This window comes from Nerophis ophidion, linkage group LG03 (assembly GCF_033978795.1).
Source record: "Nerophis ophidion isolate RoL-2023_Sa linkage group LG03, RoL_Noph_v1.0, whole genome shotgun sequence".
Classification (NCBI taxonomy): domain Eukaryota; kingdom Metazoa; phylum Chordata; class Actinopteri; order Syngnathiformes; family Syngnathidae; genus Nerophis; species Nerophis ophidion.
Genome location: NC_084613.1, coordinates 41,897,173 through 41,915,787, shown reverse-complemented (window position 1 = coordinate 41,915,787; position 18,615 = coordinate 41,897,173). Strand labels below are relative to the sequence as shown.

Sequence of the window (18,615 nt, the reverse complement as noted above, 5' to 3'; positions counted from 1 at the left end):
AAACAGGATTGAGCAAGCTCCACACCTGCAAACCCCAAAATATGTTTTGCTCCTGTCACCCAATAAAAGCCGACCATTCTCAGTATATAGGCGAGTTTCAGTAGCAGTCAGTTGTAGTGAAGACGGCAGAAGGCTGAGCCTGACTGATGAATGACTTGCAATTCGGCGAAGACTGGACTAGTGGCGTCCTAGATTGATTGGCCCAAAGGGGGCTGTCGGCGGGGGAAGCACTTCCTGTGTGTGTTAATGGAAGCTGCTGCAGAGGCACTGTGGCGGCTTGTGGGAGCAGTATGGTGGCGCTTGCTAGTTTTCATTCCCTTTCAGTCTCGCAGTTAAATTCAAGGAGAGTCAGTATGACTTCTTAGCTATCTACACCAAAAGAGCAACATGCATGTCTAAATAACAAAAACAATACTTACAGTGAGTTGTTTTAACACCCTTATGTGCTCTTCCAGGCCTGGAACACAAACAAGCCTGTCCCAGAAGTTACACAGATAATTATGCACTTCCAATTAAATACTCTTCTTAGAATCATTAGAGATGTCCCGATCATGGGATTGGATTGGCTTTTTTAACTGAACAGCAATTGGCTGGTGAGCTGCCAAGCCCAGCCAATCTTTACCACAACTATGTCCCAGTGTTTACATGCTAAAAATTGGAATCACGTGAAAGATTCCTTCAAAGGGATTCACACTCAGGGAGACTCAATTACATTACCATATTCTTGTTACACACAAGCAGGAAGTGTGTGTGTGAATTCCAGGAACCTATGTGTCTTGCCAGAACACAGCTCAAATTTGAGAGCAAGCTGCAATGAGTGCATGAGTCATCTATAAAATACTAATCCTCACCACTATGGCGAAAAAATAAACTAAGTTTCTACCAATACCATTATTACTAAAGGACTCCCGCCATCAGTGTGTAAATGTGTGTATGAATGGGTGAAAGTGGAAATAGTGTCAGAGTGCTTTGAGTACCTTGAAGGTATGAACGTGATCTAAAAGTATAATCCATTTACCATTTGAGTGCATAACCCAAATTATTTTAATGGGTAACAAAAGTGTTTTTTGCTTTTGTTTATCTATTGTGTATTATCCATCCATCCATCCATCCATCCATCCATCATCTTCCGCCTATCCGAGGTCGGGTCGCGGGGGCAGCAGCCTAAGCAGGGAAGCCCAGACTTCCCTATCTCCAGCCACTTCATCTAGCTCTTCCCGGGGGATCCCGAGGCGTTCCCAGGCCAGCCGGGAGACATAGTCTTCCCAACGTGTCCTGGGTCTTCCCCGTGGCCTCCTACCAGCTGGACGTGCCCTAAACACATCCCTAGGGAGGCGTTCGGGTGGCATTGTGTATTAGCCATTTTATTTTGTTAAGAAAATTGTGTCTAGCATTCAATACAAAAATGTAATATATCATCTGATTAACAACAAATATCAGCAAATTTTAAATTTCATAAGAAAATCTTCATAAAATGTAGTATTGTGTTAACTTAAGTTACCTTCAATAGAAAAAATTCCTGTTTTATAATCGAATTTGGATGGGATCTGAGGCCAAAGAATCGGATCCAGGGCCAAAAATGTTTATTGGGACATCTCCACCTTTATAGATATTTAATCACTTTGTTAGTTTATGACAAAAGATGAACCTGAAATATATTTTATGAGGTGAAATAAATATGCTGACGCAAATTACTTCATAATGCACAATGCATACAGTGGAACCTCGTTTTTGTTGTTTTGTAATCCGTTCCAAATCGTCTGACAAAGACCACTATGCGCAAAAAGAAAAAAAAAGAAAAATAACAATAAGCTAATTTTCCTGTAAGAAATAATGGAAATCTAATTATTCTGTTACATACATACAAAAATATCAATACAACACACATTTTAGAGGTAATAATCATATTTTTACATTAAAAAAACAATGTAAAATTCATATACATTTTACATTCAGACAACAATTTACAATTCATATAAATTATGAGGTCTCGTTTACTTTGACGATTCTTGTTGGCGAAGACAGTGATGAGCAAGGGGAGAGCCTTGCAGACGCAGCCTTTGTACTTTTTTTTCTTGAGTTTTTTACCTTCTCAAAGCGCTGGCTCTCACAACTTTATTGTTATGTACCGGGTAGTCGCACTCAATAGAAAAGACTACATAGTCACCAACACGTGGAATTCTTTGTTTGAGCACTCGATTCAGTAGAATAATTTTCGGGTAAACCAACTAATTTGTTATGCGCGATGTTTGACCATAAGACGGTATACAAAAATTAGGGCTATCGTTGGCCGATGTTTTTCATCAAAAACTAAATTGGGCAAAAAGAGGGGCCATACAAAAACTCTGTCATCATTGCATTTCATTTTAACCAACGTTTTCTCTGTGCAGAAATTTTAAAAAATGTGCTTGTGTTTTGAGTGTGTAATACAACTTGTACCCGAGTCTTCCCAGCTGCTCCAGTTCAGGCACCGGTGGTCCAAATGTTTCAATTTGGAGGGGGCTGTAGTGGTAAAGAGCTTCTTCTAACTTGGGTACAGCTTGTAAAGATACCGTCTGACGCTGTGGGAAAAAAAAGACGGAGGAAAGAGAGAGCAAAACACATTTTACATTTGACTATAATCTTCATTGGTATGCATTGTTAACTATGTCACAACCCTAATTACATAACAAGAAAAAACTAACTATTAGGGCTTAATGTCAATCAAGTTCTTGACGGACTGGTTTATATACAGTATATGACTTTTTGACATTTTTACTTTCCGATGGAAAGAAGCCAAGCATACATGGTGACAAAATTATATAAAAATATTACAGATTTTGCAACCAAACATTAAAACAAATAAACTTAATTGAATTTAATCTGAGTTTATTGAAAATATCAAAGAGGCATTAATGTTGGGGTACTGGAATTGTGTGTCACCAGGCAGAATTCCAATTGTAAATCCCAACCCCCAATCTGCGAACCTCGCTGATAGTCCTTTCCAGTGTCCTCCTCTCAAAGTGCACAAAATCGTGCAAGAGAGCTTTACGTTCATACGCAAAGGTTGTTGACAGTGTGAATTTGCATCGTAGGATCCCCTAGTTTGTATTATGTTGCAGACTGTCTGCAACACATCTCATCACGCAAAAGGATACACACTAAATATTGGAAAATGGAACATTAGATTACCTGTCAAGAAGAAAAACAGCCACTTGAGCGTCCAAAGTTAATATAACAATGTCCCTCCACCTTGAATACGCCGGACCATTATCTATTCGGGTTTTGGCTATTTTTTTTTTTTTTAAGACGCATTGCGTGTTTCTTTTCTTCCTCTGATTTCATCTATTGGTTTTTATTTACCAGTAAAAGCAAGCGCACAATCTTTCCAGGTGGGTGTTCGGCATCGATGCTTTACTGAAAACAAGTTTGTGCCGTGAGGAAGCTCCTTTGTTAGTTTGTCTTCCAGGGTTTTATTGCCTAAAATAGAGAATTATAAGGCACAAACAGCACGCAGAGGTAAAACATTTTCAAAAATTATTACAGTTAAGATATACTGTATGATGCTGATATGTATTTTTTTGTTGAATAATATAACTTAGCTACCCCAGCTTTAATTAATTAGGCAACAAGTTGAATTACTGTGGTTGTTGTGTGCATTGGTGTAAAATTTCACATTATTAGACTGTATTACTTTTTCCAGTTTTTGTAGCTAAATTAGGTAAAAACAAATTTACACAACTGTGTATGATGCAGCAATATTATCTTTGTAAAGCCAGATGTTTTGATACAGCTCTTGTTGTAGATATAGCAACATTACCTAATGCTGTGGGCATCAGGACACGGAAAAATAAAAACAAGCCATGAAAAAAAGTTTTTTTTGTGTTTGTAACTTTACATGTGGCTGTTCGCCAAGGTAGGGTGACTAATCTTATCCAAGAGGGCACGGACGGCAGATAGTAAATAAAACATGGCAGCAAAGTTGAGTATATAGCTCTGGGACCGACATACCCAAGCAAAAACAAAACACCAAATTGGCAGAAAAAACCCGTCAGTGAATTACTTACAAAACATGCAAGAAGCGAGTAAAAAAAATGTGCCCTCAGAGCTCTTGAACAAAGGATTTATGTCTGTGTAGTGAACACTTCCTAATCGACTGGACTTTCACATGAAGTCGGGACCCGGGGTGTAGCACTCCATATGCATCAGTCGGTGACGCCTCTACGCCCCGACGTGTCTACGTGAAAGAGGATCCCCTGCTGGCCCCACTATGGACTGGACTCTCACACTCGCAACCGTATCCATTCGGCATCCATTGCACTGGTCACCAGGAGCGGGGGTCCCTACATCTGCGGTAGGTTCCAGGGTTTCTTGTTGTTCCCATTGGGTTGAGTTATTTCTTGCCCTGATGTGGGATCTGAGCAGAGGATGTCGTTGTGGCTTGTGCAGCACTTTGAGACATTTGTGATTAAGGGCTATACAAGTAAACTTTGATTGATTGATTGATTAGAGTTGTCCCGATTTTAATACTATGTATTTTTCGATACAAAAAAAAAAATTAAATAAAGGGGACCACAAAGAAATATCATTGGCTATATTTTAAAGATTACATTTTTTTTAAAGTCATTAAACACACTCGGCTTTTCTTATTGCACTCATATAAAATTGTTAATTGTTCATTATTACATAGAGCCTGCCATATTTTAGAATTAAGATAGGTTAGAATAGAAAGCTTTATTGACATTGTATTAAATGCTTCATGGTTGATGTTTGCCACTCTTGGTCAGTGCTTTTAGAGAAATAAAATCATTAGTAAATACAAAAAATAATATGACTAAAAGTGTCTATGAATGTTCTTATTCGTCCAGGTCATTGTAATCTCAGGGCATTCAACTGATCGCAACTAGACTGTTTGGTTTCTCTGAGAAGACGTTTCGCCTCTCATCCGAGTAGGCTTAATCACTTCATGCTCATAGACTTAGATTGGTCATATCAAGTCCTTAGACTTAGAATGGTCAGATCTAGTCTAGCAGCTGGTGCCAATATCTCAGTAGGCTTCATCAGTTTATGCTCATACACTTAGATTGGTCAAATCCAGTTTTAGACTTAGATTGGTCATAACTAGTCTAGCGGCTAGTGCCAAAACCCCTAATATCTATTCTCAAAAACCAGGAGATCGTGCCTGGGTAAGGATGGTTTGGCCCTACTGTAGTGAGGAAAAACAACTGTTTTGATGCAAACGAGCAATCCTACTGTCAAAGCTGACGAAAGTCATTGAAGTGTAATTTTCCCTCGTTAGCATTGAGGTACTGTGTGGCAGAACAATTTCTGTGGATCGACTACCATCAGTCCTAAAAAGTTAGAATCCCCCACGTAAGTATTCCATTCAGTTATAAACAAATGACACAAATGGCATTCTGGTCACAGAAGGTGACCAGAATGCCATTTGTGTCATTTGTTACTAACTCCTGTTATTAGTTGGAGGTTAAATTCCAGTCTTTTAGGAATGGTTGAAAGGACAGTGTTGTATGTGGGAGACAGGTGGTGTCGCAGACCACCAACTCTGTTCAGGGATGGTTCTTCAACCTTGACATAAATGGTTTCCCTCACTCGTCTTTCATACCATCTGTCCTCCCTGTCCAGAATCTGTACATTTTTGTTCTCAAAGGAGGGCTGATTTTCCCTTAGGTGCAAGTAGACAGCTGAGTCTTGGTCTGAAGAGATTGCATGTCTATGCTGTGCCATGCGTCGGCTTTGGGGTTGTTTTAATTCTCCATTATACATACTTGCCAACCTTGAGACCTCCGATTTCGGGAGGTGGGGGTGGGGGGTAGGGGGGCGTGGTCGGGGGTGAGGCGGAGGCGTGGTTGGGGCGGGGGCGTGGTTAGGAGGGGAGATGTATATTTACAGCTACAATTCACCAACTCGAGTATTTCATATATATATATATGTACGGTATGTATGTATGAAATACTTTACTTTCAGTGAATTCTAGCTATATTTATTTTATTATATATATAAATAAAATAAATAGTTGAATTTCAGACGGCACCTATCAAATACACAGTAATAAAAACACAGTTGTCCTACTAACTGTACTGTGCTTGCTAGTTACAAAAAAAAAAAAAACAACAACACTTACCTTTCACTATTTGAAGAACCTTTGTTCTGCCATTTGCGTATTGGCGAGCGATCTCCAAAAACGGGAACATATCCTTCACGGATTTGTTCTAGACATCCACAAAGGAGAACGGGATGTTGCTTCCAGCTATCAGCAAAGCCATCTTTGTCTCAGCATAAGTTACACCATCGGGTCTCCATTTTGCGCGGTGGCCCATAATACTGGGTTGTGAATGATGCTGCGCTGTGGACGCTTTGTTGACCGTTCATGACTGAGTATATCCATTCGGCCACCGTGTTCAATGGAGAAGTCGGTTCTACAAAATTTACAGGCAACATACCCCTTCCCCTTCGAACTCTCCCTGATAAACTGAAATTCTTGTTTCCATTCGTTTTGAAACTTGCAAGCGTATTTCTTCATTTTGCTCGTCGACGGTGTAATAAATTGGATTGGAGTCAATAACCAGGCGAGGTGATGAAGTTACGTCTCTTTACTGTGGGCTTCAGAACCGACTCCCTAAATTGCCGTCAGGTGCGCAACACCACGTAAATCATTGGCCAATCAAAAATTAACCCCATAACGCTATAGCCAACATTCACCAGGAGATGGCAACAGACAACATAGATCACTCTATTACAGACGGCGTTGCCATGGCTGTAACTTCCTCGTTCTTCTGCTTCGTCTCCTTGTGTGTGCAGTTTTTTTATTAAAATCCGTAGATGTTGTAACGTGATTGGGCAGGGAAACTGTTTATACAGTTGGAAAGCGGACGTGAAAACAGGCTGTGCCCACTCAGGTCCGAATGGAGCTGGAGGGGGCGTAGCCTCCAGCTCCGGCTGAATTTAGGGAGAAAATTTCTCCCTGGAGGTTTTCGGGAGAGGCGCTGAATTTCGGGAGTCTCCCGGATAATCCGGGAGCTTTGTAAAGCATGCCATTTTTTTAATCATTACATTCATCATTACAATGGATAGCATACACCAGAAGGTTTTTGTTGGTGTGGTGAATCCGGTCTTCAGAATTCACCAGTCTCCGTCTCAGTGTTGCCTGGTTTGAATTGTACTGGGATGTTGTGTTGGTAAAACAAATCTTCTGAATTTCTCAGACCGACCTGATACATATGGGATGACAATATTTTTTAGCGTCTGTTTTGGTTATATCTGGAAGTGGATGCACTTTTTACATAACGACCAGCTGAGGTAACCACAGGTTTTAAAGGGCTTCCCTCAAATGGATATGCTATTTGTCTTTGGACTGTGGCCTGGTAGGAAATAATATCAGCTCTGTGTTGTAGGGTTTTGATAACACCCAGTTGGGTGGTGTGAGTCAAAAACTAGGCATTGATCGGTATGTGTTGGTTTTCGGTAAACCCTGACATGGAGCCCCATGTTTTCTCCAATGTGGACATCCAAAAAAGTGATGCATAGTCTGTATTAATGCAGAAGCTGTTGTGGTGAAAAAAGAGCTGAGCCGGAAGGCAAAGCTATCAATTTAGCAGTTGACCTACATCCCTATTCTCACCTATGGTCATGAGCTTTGGGTTATGACCGAAATATCACAGGTACAAGCGGATGAAATTAGTTTCCTCCGTTGGGTGGCGGGGCTCTCCCTTAGAGATAGGGTGAGAACCTCTGTCATTCGTAAGGAGCTCAGAGTAAAGCTGCTGCTGGGGAGGTGTTTAAGGCGCATCCAACCGATAGGAGACCACAGGGTAGACCCAGAACACGGTGGAGAGACTATGTCTCCTAGCTGGCCTGGGAACACCTTTGGATCCCCCGGGAAGAGCTGGACAAACTAGCTGGGGTGAGGGAAGTCTGGGCTTATTTGCTTAGGCTGCTGCCCCCGTGACCCGACTTCGGATAAGCGGAAAAAGATGGATGGATGAATCGATGGATGGCTGTAGATTTAGTACCTGAAAAAACACAACAGAACAAATACCCGTCCCCTATTGTAGCCCGGAATATTTAGGGCTGCATTGGATTCTGGGTAATTTTTGTTCTGTTGTGTTTATGTTGTTACGGTGCGGATGTTCTCCCAAAATATGTTTGTCATATGTTTGGTGTGGGTTCACAGTGTGGCGCATATTTGTAACAGTGATAAAGTTGTTTATACGGCCACCCTCAGTGTGACCTGTATGGCTGTTGACCAAGTATGTCTCGCAGTCATTTACATAGTACTTCAAAAGCCTCATACAATGTGTGACCAGGCCCGGCACACTGTTTGTATGGTGGAAGAGCGGACGAGACGGCAGGTTGTTGAGGACGCTTAAGGCAGTGCCATCACGGCACCCCCTTAATATTGTTGTCCGGGTGAAAACTGGGAGAATGATTGCCCCAGGAGATTGTCGGGAGGGACATTGATATTCGGGTGTTTCCCGGAAAGATCGCGAGGGTTGGCAAGTATGATGGTAGGGCGGGAAAGCCATACAAAGAAGGTGGATTCGTTAAAAAGTGCATGTTACAGTTGTGATCAAAATTATTCAACCACCACAAAATTTAGGTGTTTTAGCAAGTTGGACATTTATTCCGTATTTTGTTTATAGTCATATCAAATAAAGATGTGTCAAATAGACAAATGCAACTTAAATTGTAACACTGAATTTTACAAAATACCAAAAAAGGACAATTTTCTTAATATCTCATTGACAAAATTATTCAACCCCCTAGTTACATGCATCTTTAGTACTTAGTAGAACACCCTTTGGCAGTAATTACATCCTTCAAACGTGATACATAACCGGACACAAGCTTCCTGCAACGATCTACAGGTATTTTAGCCCATTCCTCTTGGGCAAAGGCCTCCAGTTCATTCATATTCTTGGGCTTGCGTGCTGCAACTGCCTTCTTCAAGTCCCACCACAGGTTTTCTATAGGACTTAGGTCTGGCGACTGTGAAAGCCACTCCAGAGTCTTCCAGCCCTTCTTCTGCAATCACTCTGATGTTGATTTGAAGGTATGCTTGGGATCGTTGTCCTGTTGGAAGGTCCAACGTCTCCCAAGCCTCAGCTTCGTCACTGACTTCATGACATTTGCAGCTAATATATCCTGGTAGGAAATAGAATTCATAATGCCTTGAACACGCTGGAGATTCCCGGTACCTGAGGCAGAGAAACAGCCCCAGAGCATGATTGACCCCCCACCATGATTAACAGTAGGCAAGGTGTTCTTCTCTTTGTAAGCTTCATTTTTTCTCCTCCAGACATAACGTTGATTCATAGGCCCAAAGAGTTCCAGTTTTGTCTCATCACTCCATAGAATAGTTTCCCAAAACCTTTGGGGTTTGTCCAGATGATTTTTGGCATACTGGAGTCTATTTCTCTTGTGCCTGGTAGTCAGAAGTGGGGTGCGCCTGGGAGTTCTGGCATGGAGGCCTTCATCTCGTAGTGCACGCCTGTGTACTACTTTATTGTCTGGGACGAAACCTGCGTTCCCCCCTCTACAATGTCCTGTTGTAGTTCCTCAGCTGTTACCCGGGGGTTTTCCACCACTGTACGCACACAACATCCTCTTTCTACCACGCCCAGGTAGTGTTTCCACTGTGCCTTTAGCTTTAAACTTGTGAATTATGCTCCCAACTGTGTCTCTTGGAATGTGTAATGTCTTTGCTATTTTCCTATATCCATATCCTTTCTTATGAAGAGAAATTCCCTCCTCTCTTGACTTCTTTGACCACTCCCTGGACTTCACCATGTTGCAAATACACCATTGACGATCTACAAGAAGCTGAGCGTCACAGTCTTTTTCAATCAGTTTAATTGTTGCTCGTTATGGTTCTAATCACATCTACAGGTGTTTTCAACACCTAATTGAAAAGACCTTATTCAAATTCTGTTCTTAAGAGTTATGATCTTCAAGGAGTTGAATAATTTTGTCAATGAGAATTTTTTTTGGTATTTTGTAAAATACAGTGTTACAATTTAAGTTGCATTTGTCTATGTGACACATCTTCATTTGATATGACTATAAACGAAATACGGAATAAATTTCCAACTTGCTAAAACACCTAAATTGTGTGGGGGTTGAATAATTTTGATCACAACTGTAGATTTTTTTAAGAACTCTTTTCTTGTGGCCCAGCCTCACCCAGTTTCTGCACCCAGTGGCCTCCAGGTAAATTGAGTTTGAGACCCCTGCTTTACATGGTACACTACTTCACTGTACATCGGAAATAAAATGCCTACTCCCCAAAATACGGTAGTAAAGGGGAACAAACCAGCAGTCAGTAAATGTGATGTAATGGCAAAGGATGGAAAGAAAATCACAGCCAGATACAGTTTTAAAAGAACTCAAGTGTGGCAAATATCAATCCACTGACTCTGCAAAGCATAGGACCTTTATTGTCAATTGTATTTAAGCCGTATTGTTACAAATTTCTAACAAAGTTAGTTTCACAGTTTCCTTAACATTACATGAGAAATACAATACTACTCAAGGTCATTGCGCAGTTGTTCAAATTTTAAGAGTTCTTCCATGAAAAGGGGAATTTCCATAACAAGTGACACCCACTTTGTTTCAACATGAAAGTAATCAGCCTTGGAAGACAAATTATAAAGAAGATGCTTAAAACCAAATTACAGGTAGTGGCAGAAGAACTGAAAAGACAAAAGGAAGACAAAAAGATGAGAGAAAAAGGAAGTTCATGAGCAGTATAAACAAAACTGCTCAGAGGGGAGTTAATGAAAACCAAACTAAATGAGTAACATGTGCCCCCACTCCCTCACACTCACACTCACACACACAGGCACTCAACCACAAACACGCGCACACACGCTTCAGCCTATACACAAGTAAAGCCACCTAAGCTCCACTGGAAGTTACTAAAGCACTGAGGATGCACACTGAGACAGCGTGAATGCAGAGTAACTCAACCAAACACAACAAGATTATCCTAAACAAACACACGTGCGCACACACTGTTACACAAACTATTCCTAATAGTTTGCTGCTCTTTCATGTCTCCGGTTGAGTAAATGTATTAAAACTTAGGCTGTCAAAATTAACGCGATAGTGTGTCAACTATGAATTCCTCGAACAGCATTAATATCCTTAACGTGCAATTAACGCGCATGACTCCTGACTCTTTTATTTAAATAACATGGAGAAATGTAATGGCGTCTAGTTACTGTTGAGCCACAAGCGGGAAAAAGAGCGAGCCGAAATGCAAAAAGAAAATGGTACAATATGAAAATTCGATGTCCAATGCTACGACAAGTTGTTTTGCTGACAAGACAAGACTATTTAATCTTCAATCACTGTAAGACGACGTCACTGGAGCAAATGCGGGGCTGGCGTGATTTGCCGCTTGCTGAGAGAAGCTTCCTTTAGGTTAGGTTAGGACATTGTCATGCAGCAAAACAATCATGAATAACTTGTACAACATGTGATGTACAGAATATCAGAAGCATTTATTATATTTAGGTATAAATACCACAAATGCGTGAGCAAATAGTCAACAAGTTTAAAAACAATGTTTCTCAAAGTGCAATTGCAAGAAATTTAGGGATTTCAACATCTACGGTCCATAATATCATCAGAAGGTTCAGACAATCTGGAGAAATCACTCCATGTAAGCGGCATGGCCGGAAACCAACATTGAATGACCGTGAACTTCGATCCCTCAGACGGCACTGTATCAAAATCTGACATCAATCTCTGGAGGATACCACCACATGGGCTCAGGAACACTTCAGAAAACCACTGCCACTAAATACAGTTATTCACTACATCTGTAAGTGCAAGTTAAAGCTCTACTATGCAAAGCAAAGGCCATTTATCAACAACATCCAGTAACACCGCTGGCTTCTCTGGGCCCGAGATCATCTAAGATGGACTGAGGCAAAGTGGAAAAGTGTTCTGACGAGTCCACATTTCAAACTGTTTTTGGAAATATATCGTGTCATCCGGACCAAAAGGGAAGCAAACCATCCAGACTGCTATCGACGCAAAGGTAAAAAGCCAGAGTCTGTGATGGTATGGGGCATACTTGCCAACCTTGAGACCTCCGGTTTTCGGGATGTCGGGGGTGGGGGGGGCGTGGTCGGGGGTGGGGTGGAGGCGTGGTTGGGGCGGGGGGCGTGGTTAAGAGGGGTGGCGTATAATTGACCAACTGGAGTATTTCATATATATATATATATATATATATATATATATATATAAATATATGTATATGTATGAAATACTTGAATTTCCGTGAATTCTAGCTATATATATTTATTTTTTATATATATATAAAAAAATAAATAGTTGAATTTCCGACGGCACCTCTCAAATACACAGTAATAAAAACACAGTTGTTCTACTAACTGTACTGTGCTTGCTAGTTACTAAAAAAAACAACAACACTTACCTTTCACTATTGAGTAACATTTGTTCTGCCATTTGCGTATTGCCGAGCGATCTCCGAATCCGGGAACATCCTTCACAGATTTGTTGTAGACATCCGCAAATGAGAACGGAATGTTGCTTCCAGCTATCAGCATAGCCATCTTTGTCTCAGCATAAGATACACCATCGGGTCTCCATTTTGCGAGGTGGGCCATAATACTGGGTTGTTAACGATGCTGCGCTGTGGACGCTTTGTGCTTTGCTTACTGACCGTTTATGGCTGAGTATATCCGTTCGGCCGCCGTATTCAATGGAGAAGTCTGTTCTACAAAATTTACAGGCAACATACCCATTTCCCTTCGAACTCTCCTGGATAAACTGAAATTCTTGATTCCAATTGTTCTGGAACTTGCAAGCGTATTTCTTCATTTTGCTCGTCGATGGTGTAATATATTGGGTTGGAGTCAATAACCAGGCGATGTGATGAAGTTATGTCTCTTTACTGTGGGCTTCAGAACAGACTCCCTAATGCATGTTCCTTGACTGTACTTAAATGTAGAATATATTTACATTCTATTCTATGTACAGGAGATGGCAGTATTGTCCTGTTTAAGAGGGTCACAACATTGAGTCAGGTCTGCATGGAGCTGGAGGGGGCGTGGCCTCCAGCTCCGCCTGAACTTCGGGAGATTTTCGGGAGAAAATTTGTCCCGGGAGGTTTTCGGAAGAGGCGCTGAATTCCGGGAGTCTCCAGAAAAATTCGGAAGGGTTGGCAAGTATGTATAGGGCTGCTTTATTGCCCAAGGCATGGGTAACTTACACATCTGTGAAGGCACCATTAATGCTGAAAGGTACATACAGGTTTTGGAGCAACATACAGTATGCTGCCATGTAAGCCCCGTCTTTTTCATAGACGCCCCTGCCTATTTCAGCAAGACAATGCCAAGCCACATTCAGCACGTGTTACAACAGCGTGGCTTCGTAAAAAAAGAGTGCGAGTACTTTCCTGGCCCGCCTGAAGTCCAGACCTGACTCCCATCAAAAATGCGTGGCGCATTATGAAGTGTAAAATACGACAGTGAAGACCCCGGACTGTTGAACAACTGAAGCCCTACATAAAACAAGCATGGGAAAGAATTCCACTTTCAAAGCTTCAACAATTAGTTTCCTCAGTTCCCAAACGTTTATTGAGTGTTGTTAAAAGAAAAGGTGATGTAACACAGTAGTGAACATGCCCTTTCCCAACTACATTGGCACGTGTTGCAGCCATGAAATTCTAAGTTAATTATTATTTGCCCCCAAAAAAATACAGTTTATGAATTTGAACATCAAATATATTTTCTTCGTAGTGCATTCCATTGAATATGGGTTAAAAAAGGATTTGCAAATCATTGTATTCGGTTTTTATTTACCTCTAACACAATTTTCCAACTCATATGGAAACGGGGTGGTAGACTACAACCTGAGTAAGAACATGTCAGCTATGGAGAGTTTGATGTAGCTGAGGCGGACCGCCACACAGCTATGACAGCAATTGTGTTTGCAATACTTTGTTTGTCTTGTTTGGTATCTATGTTATTAGAAAAGCACACTGACACGGCCTTTGCAATTTCGCTGTACTTTTCAGCGTGTTTTGTTTTTCTTGTACAATGACAATAAAAACTGGCATAGAAACAGGAGTTCAGATCGATCATCAGGGAAAAGAGATTGTCATATCCTCAATATAAAACAGGTTTAAAAATAACGAACAAGAACAACCAAGTCAAAGGTACAATCCTCTCTGATACAGAACACAAAAACAACACTTACATGATGTTACATCAAATTAACCAATGCTATTTTCTGGATATTATTTTAATCATTTTATTTGTGTTATCCTTAAAATAACCATCATAATAACATTCAAACAGTCTTCCCTCAGTCCTCAACCTTAAGGTCCTAATGATGGCCAACAACTGTGACACCCTGCCATAAACTAATGAAACGCAGGCCTGCCAACCAAAAGGCTGAGAAACTTTCCTTCAATTTTACTCTGTTTCATTCTCTCCATCCACCCTCCATCAAACTTTCAGCACTACCTAACTCCCATGCACCAATTGACGCGATGGGATTAAACAGCAGGGAGGTGGATTGGGAGAGCAACAGGTAAAGCTACAGATGCCTACAGAGCCGTAAAGCAGATTCATATGTGACACACAGAATAGCAAGCCTCCACCTCTTGAGACCTTTCTTATGCATTCCTCTGTGGAGTCACTTCTAAACATCCACACTAACAAATGCAGCATAACAAACCGGCACAAATTTCTTCCTCCATATAGTAGGAAAATAAGTGTTTTTCCTAGCATATATTGCATGCTTGTAACTCACTGTACCTGTTTGAACTTCATCATAGATAGCCCGTAGTGCTTCAAGTACAGTATTTCTTTGCCAAAAATGAATCAGCCCCCTAACACTGCATGCAAAAAATGCCATAGGAGTTTTCTAAATGTAGTACAAATCAAGAAGCCCGCAGCTCAATGTCTCTGAACTGTGCTGTCCAGTTTACCTGTACTGCCCAATAAAGATTATGTTAACACTGCAGGCCACAGTGGCCCAAAACTGATTTTTTCAAAATCAGATTTTTTCCATTTGTAAGTAAAATAAAATGCGATCTTTATCAAACTTCAGTCTAAATGCACAAAGGCCCCAATGTCACTTGCATGCGCAGTTCGATAAAGTGTAAACAAAAGAAGACCGGAAGTTGACCTGTCAAAATAAACTACCTCTTGTAGAGGAAGAGTTAACTTATCACTGGTGCTACAAGTAAGTGATTATTTTATTATATATTTTATTTGATATCTAAATCGATGTTTCATAACGGCGTGGCGCAGTGGGAGAGTGGCCGTGCGCAACCCGAGGGTCCCTGGTTCAATCCTCACCTAGTACCAACCTCGTCACGTCCGTTGTGTCCTGAGCAAGACACTTCACCCTTGCTCCTGATGGGTGCTGGTTAACGCCTTGCATGGTAGCTCCCTCCATCAGTGTGTGAATGTGTGTGTGAATTGGTAAATGTGGAAGTAGTGTCAAAGCGCTTTGAGTACCTTGAAGGTAGAAAAGCGCTATACAGCGTGTTAGTGGGGCTGTTGTGTCAAAGAAGTAGGCAGATGTTGGAAAACAACTGCAATAGGAGCGAAAAAAAGAATTGCAAAAAAAAAGTGATCTTGCTGCGCACACAAATGATAACGTAAAACTTGTGTTCAGGTCGCATGTTGGTTTAAACTGCAGTCACATTTGAAAAGATCAAACTGCCTCTTGATGTCGCCAAAATTTAGTGCAAAAAGCACTTCGGAGCGTTTAGACTGGCAAAAAATATCCGCTCTGTGTCACATCTATTTTGGTGTTCATTGTAAACAGGGCCTAAGACATCTGGCTCAATTGACACGGAAGGTAAGACCAAAGTTGATGGTACTTTTATGAGGCAGGGCTCTCGTGTAAATCACGTCAGTTTGGCCATGTCCACAGGATACTTTTATAATGTGTTAAAACATCTCCATCCACACATGTGCATTATCAAATACGATTTTTGTCCCCATATAATTTTAGCCAATCAGAAGCATCCACGACACATTTTCCGGAGGCGGTACTCTAGTGAACATGTCCTGTCACGGGAAAAAAAAGGGATATTGACGCTTTTTTGTTAATCTGGTCAAATTAGCAGTATGTATATGCTTAAATATACAATAGCTCCTTTAAATAGGTTTAAAGTCAGCAGGCTAGCATTGTTTGCCATTGTACTTTTTGATAGTGGAAATGATGGCGCCAACTGTGACGTCATCAGATGGAGGACAGGCTGTACCTCTGTGTTCTAGCCGTCCAGACACACACGCTCAAGACAGAGATATGAAAATCTTCACCCAGGCCCACGTTATCAAAAATGTGTGTTTTTAGGGACAGAGGTATGTGTTTGCATGTGGACAAGAGACCAAAACATATAAGTATTAGTTTTTTATGTATTCGTATTGTGGACATTGCCTTAGAAATGAGAAGTGAATTATATTTTGCAAAACCCACTTTTCTTGCCTGTTGGCAGCTGTGTTTGTGTATTTGTGATCCCCATAAGAGCCACAAACATGAATTCAAACAATTGAGGAGTTGAGGAGATATTTTTCATACAATATTGTCTTGCTTCAACCAAGCCGTTTTAGATTTGTCACAACTTGTAATGTTTACCAAAATGTAATGTCAGCAGATATCTTCATACATAGTAGAGGTTTACCCGAAGTGCTTTACGCGAGTCCGTCAATGTAGTCCAAAGTTGTAGTCACCAAGGTCCTTCTTTTTTCTATCCTCTTGTTTTGGGGCAAACTGGCTTGTACATGAACATGCATCCTCCGTTGTTGTCATTTTTAATAAAATGTAGCGTACAGTTCTAACGTATTTCTGTCAGTCGACTCTGTATGGAAGCGCTAAAAACTACAACAAAGATGACGGGGAGAAGACACAGTCCAAGTAATCGCCTTTGTTCATCCTTTACACCACATACTGCAGCCATACTGGTTCATGGCTCTGTCACCTCTCCCCTGGACTACTGCAACTCTCTCCTGTTTGGTTTCCCTCACTGGTTTAAATGTAAAAATTAGATATTGGGTTTCACTATGTAAAGCGCTTTGAGTCACTAGAGAAAAAAGCACTATATAAATATAATTCACTTAACTTCACAAGTCACTTTATCAACTTCAGCTTCTCCAGAACGTTCCCTAAGATACTTGTCATCCGTCCATCACACTGTCCCTTTATATAAAATTTCCACCATGGGGGGTCAAACCTCCAGCCGCTCAGCCCCTCATCTTTGGGACTCACTACCACTAGACCTTTGCAATATGGAATCAAATTCCCTCTTTAAATCAAGATTCAAAACTGCTTATTTACTGTGAATGTTTTATATCTTTGTTGTTGTTTTCATCGGATTCATTTTATTGTTTTGTTTTTGTACAGTGTCCTTGAATGCCTATAAAGGCACCTTATAAGTAAAATGTATTATTAACATTATTATTATTGTGGAGGCACGAAAGTAAGACTACCCACAAAGGGACGCATCCTGAAGAGACGGTCAATAAGCGACTTGAAGATGGTCTGTACCACCATCTGTACCACTGAGCTCATTGGGACCTTCAAGGCAGCAGATATTTGTCTGTACATTTTCTAAGATTTGTGGCAGGATAAAATCCTGTCTCGGATGTATACAGAATTCCTTCGATTTAATTCTTGGTTTGTCCTGTGCCATTCACTGTCAAGTGTGGGACCATGTATATAAGAACAGGTGTGTGCCACGTTTAATCAACTGAAGTACCACATGTGGAGTACAATTAAGCAGAAGGAACACCTCAGGAATGAGCAGTTCAAACAGGATTCCCCTGAGCTCACTTTTCAGCACCATGAAAAAGGCCGTGAATACTTTTGTAAATGTGATTCCTTTGTTTTTTTCATTTTTAATACATTTGCAAAAAATCTTTATAAAATGTTTTCACATTGTCATTATGTGGTATTGTATGTAGAATTGTGTGGACTAAAATGAATGTAGTATTTTTTGGTATAAGGCTGTAATAACATAACAAAACGTAGACAAAGTGAAGCGCTGAATACTTTCTGGACACGCTGTACATCTTACCAGGCACTCGGTTACAATAGTTTACTATTTGGAAAGCTTTATCACTTACTTATTTATGACAAAAAGCATTGTTCAACAACAGCTCTGCATCCTACAGGTAGCAATGCTGCTCCTGATCGGTCCTGTTGTAGAACAGCTAATTTTGCATCATAAATTGAAACTTAGGCAAAACAACCTTGGGTAGACACCATGTTTTTTCTAGCCATCTTCTCTTATGTGTTTTATTTTTATCTGAAACTTTATAAACATCCGCAAAAAGTGTTTCGGAACATCTTCTGCTATCAAGTCTGTACTTGCGCAGTAACATGGAATAGTCCATAGCCTGAAAAGGGTGGGGGAGCTGTTGAAACAATCATGATTGATTGAGCATTTTGGTGTATTTATAAGATCAGAAATTAAGACCAAAATAAATAAATAAATACATTTTTTTATTATAATGTATCTTTATTATAGTTTTTATGAGATAATTGGGGGCCTAATGTGATTGCCTGGGTTTGCCTAATGGTAAGCTTGCCCCTAACCACTACTCACCCGATTTAAATATTTTA

General features: G+C 40.6%; 1 protein-coding gene across 2 annotated transcripts in view; it reads right to left on the bottom strand.

Annotated features, from left to right (window-relative positions):
* The window catches only part of mnat1 (MNAT1 component of CDK activating kinase), a 154,893-nt gene that overhangs the window by 47,071 nt on the left and 89,207 nt on the right, over positions 1–18,615 (bottom strand). The window contains exon 7 of one of the 2 annotated variants that reach the window (XM_061895261.1): positions 2,440–2,561. The exons of the other annotated variant lie outside the window; for it this stretch is intronic. Within the exon in view, the coding sequence (XP_061751245.1) occupies positions 2,440–2,561 (122 nt within the window). The remainder of the gene's footprint in view (positions 1–2,439; positions 2,562–18,615) is intronic. 2 annotated transcript variants of the gene reach the window in all.